The following is a 10,797-nucleotide window of genomic DNA, read 5'->3' as shown; positions in this document are numbered from 1 at the left end:
AAATAGCCAATGAAATTGCATAAAAGCAGTCAATCACAAGTAACTTGCCCTTGAATTAAATGAATACCATCTAAAAGACGGACGGCTGAAATTAACTGGTCGCCTTTACAAAATAGGTGAGAGATACCACAGAAACCAAGCAAGAAGGAGGAAGTTACGAAGAGCGGATAAGTAGGAAAATGGCAGCGGCAGCCCCTCCTCGGATAGGCCTACATCTACATGATTTCGAGGACCGACAGATCGAGAAATCATCATTAGAAACTCTGCTTCAAATGGGCTTTTCTATACAAAGAGCGTACGTATAGTATTTACAAGCAATGATATATTTAAAAATTATATTCAGGAATGAAAGCAAGCCTATGTAATGTACTATGTAGTATGTAAATTATGTTTACTTCCGCGTTGGCTTTGCGTCATTCATTGTGACTTGCCATTTTTTGACACTTTACAGTCACGACAGGTCAGAGGTGCAGGGAATCAGTCATGCGACTATGATCGTGGTGCTTATTATTGGGACTCGTGATAACTAGCTTATCTCCTTTCAGCCATTAAAATAGCATAGATGATAGAGCAAGCATTTTTTAAACCACTTTTTTAAAAACTTTTTTTTATGTAAACTGAAGCAAATGGACCTAATTAGAAGGAAAATAAACAAAAAAGTTTTAATTTTTCTTAGAAAAAACTTTTTTTATAGTCTGAAAAATGACGATTTCACAGGTATTGCAGGTATTTGGCAAAAACACGTCTTCATCGTCATTTTGAGTTCATCTTATCACACTAAAATGAAGCAGTATAACAAAAAACAAAAAATATGACAATTTTACTTGTTATCTCACCAAACTATTCTCACAATTTCAATATGTTTAGTCACTCCCTGTATTTTTAACTTCCTGTCAAACATAACCCATCTGCCAAAATTGTGTATGTGAAATGTCAAAAAGTGAAAACTTCTTATGGTGTTGCTACATATTAATAGTCAAATTATCTATATTATTTCTACTAAGGATATATACATAATTGGTGATAAAATTTACTAATACTCGTACAAATTTACTAAACAATGTTTATTTGTTGGTATATATGTCTGTGTAATATGAAACCATACTATGATACAAACCAAATGTTTATGTATGTTATTATTGAGCTGAAAGGCTTTCTCATCACCAACATTTTACAACAATACACATATTTATTTGCAATTCAGTTGCACACAGTAATTTATATATAGCTATTCACACACACACAGATAAAACATTCATTAAACAATAAGACAGAATATGACAAATGTTTTGAAAGGTCACTAGCCAGAGGGCTAGTGGGTTTGCAAAAGACACTAGCCCACCAAGATAAAGCACTAGCCCAAATTCCTGATCAATTATAACTTGATTTTTTATATAATTTGTAACATTACAAATTTACAAATATAACAGTGAAATGAAACAATTAAATCATGTTGTAACTTTAATTTTAGGCCAGACAAGCAAGAGCATAAAACACACAATAATATAAACCATGTCATTAAATTTGTCAAAAGGTCAAGAATTATTAATCAAGTTCCACCAACTCTTCCACATGGCCACCACAGGAATTCACAGTAGGAAGACTGTGTCCATTTACATGGTGTGTACCTTTTGCACACTCAGTCTAGTGTTGAATACTTTCTTCTGGATCAAAACTTTCTATTTCAGTGCCAAGATGCATAATGCAGAGCTCCGATTGAAGAGTGTCCTGTGACATTCTATTTCTTTGCAGTGTTTTTAGCTGGTTCAGTTTGCTGAAAGACCGTTTACAACAGTGGTGCGGTATACTTTAGCATGCTCATATACCACAAAGGTTTCGAGCATGTCAACCCCAGGGTTCGGTCTCTGGGAAGCCAGGGCCCCAATCCGGGGCAGATTACATGCAGCAGTTGATTATGAAAGCATCTTGTTACAAGATTATGAATCGAGTTTTGATATAAGAATTATTTTAAAGTCCAAGTTATGACTTAAAACAACATTACTGGATGAACAAAGAAAAATGGTTTCAAAGTTTAAAGTTTGTGTTGGTTAATAACACCACTAGAGCACACTGATTTATTAATGATCGCCTATTAGATTTCAGACATGTGGTAATTTATCATATAGTCTTAGAGAGGAAACCCGCTACGTGTTTCCATAAGCAGCAAGGGATCTTTTATATATGCACTTTCCAACAGACAGGATAACACATACACAGCCTTTAATATACCAGTTGTGGTGCACTGGCTGGAAAGAGGAAATAGTTTCAACACCTAAATAAAACAAGCATGTTTTCAGTAATAAACACAAATGAAACAAAAAAACCCAAACATGATTGGTGTTGTTAAAGTTTTATTAGTATTGGCTAACATTATGTATGAACAAATGGTTTTGATTGGTCATTTTAAATATGATGATTATATTCCTGATGTTCATAACTTAAATAGTTTGTTTGAAAAGCACCAGTTTGTATTTTGCAAAATACATACAAGTACAGGTACAACAATGACAAACAAAATAATACAAGGTAATCTTGAATATAGAAATATTTTGTTTAATTATTAGTTGCTTGAGAAATTTGCAGTGAATCCCTGATGATCAATAACAAAATGTTCATATCAGTCTGTTACAACCAAAAATCATACGAGTATCTCATGATCATTGATCATTGAGTACGGTATGATAAAAGACATACATTTGGCCATGTTGGTGTATTACATATCAATTTTTGAAACACTATACATGTTTTTGCCACACAGTGACTCACTCAATAATTTGTCAGTGTATACAAATGCAACAAAAATGGCTGTACATGTAACACTGAAATTTTTGGCTAATTACTATATTGTATTTTAATTTATGTAAAAAAAATTCTACAATTTCTTTTATTCACACTGGGTGACTAAATATGTTCCAAAGAAGCCCCCCCCCCCCCGACAAAAAAAAAGAAAAAAAAAGGAGAGAGAAAAAAAAAGTTCTCCGAGTAAACTTTGAACGAAAGTGTGCAATTGTGTTCTACAAATGTATCACTGAAAACGTTTGGCTAATGGCTGTATATTATATTATTTTTACTTCTGTTGAACACTATACAAAAACATTTTGGTCCTCAATGGCTCAATACATTTTCAATGTGATTTATTCTTCAGAAACAAACTAATTTGGTATTAATTAAACCTATAAAAGCTTTATTGAACGTCTACCACGTTATTTATATATCATTTACGGAAGTATGCGCGCTATTATCAAGAAACACAACTACCATTAATGTACGTCCAGATAAGTTATGTCCGGTCACCATAACTACTTGGTACCAACATTTCATAAATAAACAAACTATGAATACGGTTGTTTTAAAATATGTCACTGGTGAATATCATTTGTTAAAAGTATTTCCCATCATATTATAAACATATGAAGTTGCGTCTGGATGTTTAAATGCCTTTAAAGTGTTTATCAATATTTGTAAAATCAATTTCGTCAATATCTACTTCGCACTAAAATGGCAGAGTCATGTGATTTAATGCATTCATCACCCTAGTTTACATATTTGGCACAATTCCCATTATTACCCCAGTTGTTAATGTACGTAAGGCTGGAGAAAAATGCATGTAATCTGAGACGCGATTTTGTCAAAACGGAAAAATACGTTTAGAGTAGCAGCCCTTTGCTTGCTCGTCGCTAATTAAAGGGACATTCCCAAGTTTGCTGCATTGTAAGATGTTTCCGACTAATAAAATATTTCTACAATTAAACTTACATATTAAATATATTTTCTTGTTTAGAATATCGGTGTCTCTATATTCAATGTGTTTCTGGTCATCTTAATATTTGTAAGAAGCCGAAACTGGATTTTGTCTTCAAATAATTTCGTACGTACGAAAAAATATATTTCAGTAAATAAAATGAAATTTAACCTAGTACAAATATTAGAACGATCAGAAACAGGTTTAATATACAGCCACTAATATAGTATGCAGAAAAATATATTTAATATATAATTACAATTAGAGGTGTGCGGTATTACTGGTATACCAGTATTTTTTTCTGTCGTGGTACGTTTTGTACTGTACCGGTATACTTTGGGACTTTCCGTGGACGATAACTTTACAGAAATTTTCGAGAAATAAATTATCAGTGTCATGAAACAAAATACATAATTTCGAAAAATTATTTAAAAAGCATCCAATGTTAATGATCGTTTGTGTTCCATTAACAAATCTTTAAAAAAACATAACGGAATTTCCCAAAGTATATAGAATCTCAAAACATTGCCACTAACAAAAACATGGTAGGTCATAGATGATGAGTTTGTTGTTCGCAACACATGTGCGATATTGGACATTTGCAGGGCTCACCCGGTTGTTCATCAAAGTAGCAAAAGAATTTTCGATTTGGCAAAAAAAATTCAGAGTTTTTTAATGTCGATTTTTAGTCACCAAACATGCTTTCAACCAATTGTGTTCAACAGATATGACTCGCAGTATGAATAAGCGTCATTTGCATGTCCGGGGGACCAGTCTACTATTCAATAGTGAACTGCTTCTCGTAATTTAAAGCTACAAAATTGGATCAAATAATGTGAAATACTGTTCCAAACATATTGCATTGTTGATACTAAATGTGTTATTACTAGCTACAACAAGGTTTACTTTCTATTTGTCATGTTTCTAGCGATTTATCGTATCAGATAATGTAAAATCTAGGTCACGTAGTTGAGTTCATTTTACTGAAGTGGGTGTGTTGATGAGGATTACATATTTTTTTCTCACATATATACAACCATTATTATTTAAAACTTTCAAAGTTAACAGATTTAATTTTAAACATATTCAGTGGGGGAATTATAATTTATTGATGCTATGTCTACTGATATAATATTAGCACTGACATGATACATCCATCCGCCCCTAGGCCAGTGATAAAACACTTGGTTGGACGCGTGGTAGGTCTAGGATCGATCCAAGTCGGTGCCCCATTGGGCTATTTCTCATTTACGTATGTGCACCACGACTGGTATAGCAAAGGTCATGGTATGTGCTACTAATGAGAAAATGTCGTGGGTTTCCTCTCTAAGACTATATATCAAAATTACCAAACGCTTGACATTCAGCAGCCGATGTTTTTGTTCTGCTCTATATAAAGATAAAAAATGTAACCTGTGCCACCCCTCTAGAGGCTCTGCATACGGCCCCAACCCTTCAGATATCGTGCCATATCCACAGGCCCATTGGGCCATATATATATATAGGCTATGTGCTATGTGCCTGTATCTTTAATCTCTTTGGCAATAAATTCATGTTTATAGAAGAAAAACAATTTAGAAACAAAATAGCTATACGACCCATCCTAGACATCGGGGGCCATTCCAATATTACGTAGCGCTGGAGGAGTGGGTGGGTGCATGTCCAAACGTTTTGTAGCATTACAGGTGGTGGGTAAGTGTACTGAACAGCATTATGTAAAACACTATTTTTTATTACTAAATTTTTTATTATTAATTTATTTATTTATTTATTTTGTCATAAACGCTATGCCACGGCAACACTGTTTAAACTTTAACATAACGTAAGCAGTAATAGCTAGTTGAAAACACAAAACAATGATTATAAATTGATTTGAAATACTTGTGCTAGTAAACTTAGCTTAAAACGTATGTCCCAAATGTCCGATTGTCACTCTGTAGGCAGTGATGGTTTGGTTGGACCTGTTCTCAAGTAACTCATTCCATCATAATGGTTAGCCCAAGAAAGCCTACACTGCTGTTCTAGAACTAGACGGACATTTGGACAGTTACAGCCGCTCTCTCAGTCAGAGATAACGAATGCACAGAATTTCTGCCTACCACCGGCCAGGCAAAGATTCCTGCTCTAATACCACAATGATCCTATATTTGACGTTAAATACCATTACAATGGTAATATTTGAGTTCGCAATAACAAATATTTCACATATTAATCACTAATGCACTAATGTTTGTAAACAAGAACATAAAATAAATTCAGTAATCTAGATAATAATGACTGAAATTGACACACTACATGATTTATTCAGACATTTATAGGTTTATGAAGTTTGTTTATTCTTAAAACTAAATTGATGTTAAGACGATTTAACTTGAACTAACTTGAACAATAATAATTATAGCAAACTGAAAACATAAAGGGACCTGTTTGCCTGGGTCATCACCTGAAAAGTAGCTATATAAAAGTTACTGGTTGTTAATAGCTACTGGTATAATTAAAATGGTGATAATAGAATACATTCGTTTAAACTTTGTCATTTTCATTATTTTTCCAGTTCAGTGAAATGTTAACTACAGAATTCATTCATATGTTATGTTTATTTCATTTACATTATACGGTCTTAAAATACAACAAGGCTCTACAACTATGTTCTACCTATAAGTATTGGCTATTCTCTAAATGAGATTTTTAGCCCTGCTTAATGCTTACTCAACTTTAAAGGAAATAGAGTGTAAATTAAGTCAGTCAAAATCTTTACTGGTAGGCATTTCATTGTAGTATATCATATATGTTTGACCCCTAAGTTCAAAGGCACATAAATGACATTGTATATTGAGCAATTATTGTATCACTGAATTGCAGTGATTAGTATGATGTCATTACTGTAGTATACCGTGGTACATTAAAAAAAACTGCGGTATGGTTTTGTTCGCGGTACCCAACCCAAATTACAATCGTTAAAAGTCTCTGCTAGTTGATGACATCTTAAAAATTGTAGCAAACTCAGGACTCCCTTTAACATAACTATATTACATAGGCCCTACATAATCATGGAACAGACTTGTTTTGAAACTGTATATTAATATTTATAGACATGTTTGAATACTTTATATTTCCTTTTAGTCATAAGACATGTTTTAGTTCAAAGTCACTGAAATGAAAAACATTAACTGCTGCTGTTAAATATAGCTCCTTATGTCATTGTTTAGTCATTTATACCAGTTATAGTTGTCGTCATGCCTTTTTGATGTAAGTATACAATAAGCAAAACAATAAAACATAATAAAAATACTGCTTTCAGAGTTTCTGCCAGAAAGAAATTTTTGGAAATGGTGCTATGGAATTGACTATTTACAATGTGTGTGCTGAATGCAACCGCAGTCGACAGGGTATGGGGCCCTCCCCCAGAAAGAAAATTGGTTAGATTTAGTAGTTAGAGTTAACAAAATCATATAGTAATGATAAGAGTAATTAATTTTGTCAAAAGGTAAACTTAAACAAATTATATCTGCAAAACATTCTGGGTATGTCGCTATACCCGTTTTAGCCTCTGGCAGAAACCCTGTACTTTGTATATACAATAATACTTTACCTGTTTCAAGTGACATTAGTTGATTGTAAAAAAAACTGATAATCTTCCATGAACATCAATATTTTTCTGTAGAAACCAAGCCACTAACGTGACTAAGTCGTACAGGTGTTTCTTTTATATTTTGACAAATATCATGTTTTCCATTGGCTGTCTATTTTTGTCCTTGTTATGGTATTGTAGACGGAAACATATCTGCCTGTTACCACCATGATACTGATACATGTATAAAGAGGGAACCAAGCTCACCATAACCCCAAAACTACAACCCTAACCCTAAATCTAGCTGTAACCATGAAACTAACCCTAACAATAGGAGTGGGTGGGTGGGTAATGGTAGAATATTTGACTGTGTATGGTCTACACTCCATGTAATAATTTACATCAAATTCTACCTTTCAAACTGCATCATACAATATCAGGGCTTATAGTCTGACATTCACCAAATTCACCATTTGTGAATTTTGATAGATAATTTGGAAAAATCTTATGCTGACCCAGAGCTAGCCCTGAATGTTTGTAAAGTTCTGGTAAAAAAATATTGAACAGTGAACAGTTTAACTGAAAACATATTTACATTATGTTCTTGTCATAGATTAATAATTTTAATGTCTAATCCTCTTGTTCCACATATTTGGATTGCCACCTTAAGTACTACGACACGTACAAAACTATATTTGTATCTTAATTCCACCAAACCACCTTGATTTATACTAAATGTAAACAAGCCTGTACCAGAAGTTACTGAAAAGAACTTTGCTGTGAACGAAATAAGAGATAACATAACTAGCTTTCCATCAGTTTTAGGGGCAAGACGTATCCCAGTGGTAAAGTGATAACTTGATATATGGTCAGTTTGGGCCCATTGGGCTATTTCTCGCTCCAGCCAGTGCACCATAACTGGTAATTCAAAAGCTATGGTATGTGCTATCGTCTATGGGATGATGCATATAAAAGATCCCTTGATGCTTATCGAAAAGAGTAGCCCATGAAGTGGCGACAGCGGGTTTCCTCCATCAGTATCTGTGTGGTCATAATCATAATGTCAAATGCCATATAACCGTGAATAAAATGTGTTGAGTGTGTTGTTAAATAAAACAATACCTTCCTTCCATCAATTTTATTGTTCAGTATAATGATCACATGGTATATCATCTAATTTTGATGACAGGACTGATGTCAGCATAGCAGACAATAATTTTGCTGGGATTTTTAATAATTGGATTTTGCTATGTGAGGCATTTCTTTAGTACCAAAATGTGCATTAGCAAAAACTGATAAGATTGACAATATTTATGGTATTATAATTAAAACATAAAGTTGGTAGCTTGAAAAAAAGACACTTCATTGTTTACGTTTAGGCTGATAATGATGTAATATCGCGGATAATCTTGCGATACATGCAATTACAAACAAAGTTTGTGTGATGGTACGATACATGGTTTATAAGCTGTGGTGTTGTCACATATTCACAAATATTTTGCTGTTTAAATTGTTTTAAAAATACTTTTGTTGTTGTTGAAAATGGCAGTAAGTTCCACTTGGTCAAACTATAGCAAACTGTTGCATTATCATCAGTCCATTACCGTTATACATCCAGTTTTACAATCAGAAAATGTCATCACTGAACCATATGTTTCCAAAATTAAATTTGTCATTTCGAACCTCTTTTTTTTTCAGCTTAAAAATTGTTAAAAAAGCCAATTAACGTAACACTATTTTGTTGGGGGTAATATTTTTAGAGGACATCTATCTTGATTCCCATCAGCGTTTTTACCCACTTAGAATGTATTTCTGTATATTCTGTATGAATATCTACATTCATGAATAATCCAGATTGCTTTGATGCAATATCAGTGTACATAGTTATATGGGTGCAAATTATTCATTTCAGTTTGATGTGGACCTTTGTATATAAAGGATTAGTGATCTTCAAATGGAATAAATATATATGTGCAATTGTGCATGTGTTTTGTTTTAATTGTTTAATTGTGAAAATTATGAATCCGTTCTTGTTCTCTTTCAGTGAGAAAGCTCTTGCTGCAACTGGGGATCGTGGTATTCAGCTAGCTTCTGACTGGTTTGTTTTTATATAATTTAGATTTCTTTTCCTCCAAACTGTACTACCAATTATGGCACTTTTAATCACAGTCCAGGCCTAGTGCTTATAAAACTTTTAAAGTCCAGACTCAAGACTCTAATAGAGTTTGGGACTTTAACGTCATGGCAGCACCATACAACTTGCATGCATGTGACATCATTTGAGATTGAGTGTGGACTCAACATGTCATTCATTTCAACTTATTTTTGTGCTTATATCCAATTAAGGTTCAAGCACACTGTCCTGTGCACACATCTCAGCTATCTGGGCTATTTGTCCAGTACAGTGGGTTAGTTGTTAGTTTGTTAGTGGTTAGTGAGAGAGAGAAGAGGGTGTAGTGGCCCAACTCATTGAGCCCTTAAGAACTCGCTCTGGGTTTGAGCTGGTACCGGGCTGCAAATCCTGTACCTACCAGCCTGTAGTCCAATGGCTTAACCACAATGCCACCGAGGCCGGCAAAGTGTGAACTCAACAAGTTTTATAAGCACAGTCCAAGATACATGTACAGGTGACATGCTGCTAGTAGACCAGTTGTGGAACCTCAGCAGCTTCATCAATGGTCCACTGTAATTATCTCTGGCTTACTGTAATTATCTCTGGCCTACTGTAATTATCTCTGGCCCACTGTCATTATCTCTGGCCTATTGTAATTATCTCTGGTCTACTGTAAAGTGTAATTATCTCTGGCATATTGTAATTATCTCTGGCCTATTGTAATTATCTTTGTCCCACTGTCATTATCTCTGGTCTACTGTCATTATCTCTGACCTACTGTCATTATCTCTGGTCTACTGTTATCTCTGGCCTACTGTAATTATGTCTGGTTGACTGTAATTATCTCTGATCGACTGTCATTATCTGTGGTCCACTGTAATTACCTCTGACCTATTGTAATTAACTCTGATCTACTGTAATTGTATCTGGTCCACTGTAATTATCTCTGGCCCACTGTCATCTCTGGCCTACTGTAATTATCTTTCGCCCACTGTCATTATCTCTGGCTCACTGTAATTATCTCTGGCCCACTGTAATTATCTCTGGTCTACTGTAATTATCTCTGGCCTACTGTCATTATCTCTGGCCTACTGTAATTATCTTTGACCCACTGTCATTATCTCTGGCCCACTGTTATTATCTCTGGTCCACTGTAATTATCTCTGGCCTACTGTAATTATCTCTGGCCTACTGTCATTATCTCTAGTCTACTGTTATCTCTGGCCTACTGTAATTATGTCTGGTTGACTGTAATTATCTCTGATCGACTGTCATTATCTGTGGTCCACTGTAATTACCTCTGACCTATTGTAATTAACTCTGATCTACTGTAATTATATCTGGTCCACTGTAATTATCTCTGGCCCACTG

At 34.2% G+C, this 10,797-nt stretch overlaps 1 protein-coding gene across 1 annotated transcript in view; it reads left to right on the top strand.

The window, feature by feature from the left end:
* The first annotated feature begins 163 nt into the window (after positions 1–163).
* Positions 164–10,797, top strand: part of LOC121392117 (protein UBASH3A homolog) — a 35,110-nt gene continuing 24,476 nt past the window's right edge. Inside the window, exons 1-2 of the mRNA XM_041523481.1 lie at positions 164–295; positions 9,358–9,411. Of these exons, the coding sequence (XP_041379415.1) occupies positions 180–295; positions 9,358–9,411 (170 nt within the window). The 5' untranslated portion in view covers positions 164–179. The remainder of the gene's footprint in view (positions 296–9,357; positions 9,412–10,797) is intronic.

The sequence above is a fragment of the Gigantopelta aegis genome, chromosome 3 (genome assembly GCF_016097555.1).
Source record: "Gigantopelta aegis isolate Gae_Host chromosome 3, Gae_host_genome, whole genome shotgun sequence".
In the NCBI taxonomy this organism is placed as follows: Eukaryota; Metazoa; Mollusca; class Gastropoda; order Neomphalida; family Peltospiridae; genus Gigantopelta; species Gigantopelta aegis.
The sequence above is the reverse complement of the archived record's forward strand: the minus strand, read 5'-3'. Positions and strand labels throughout refer to the sequence as shown.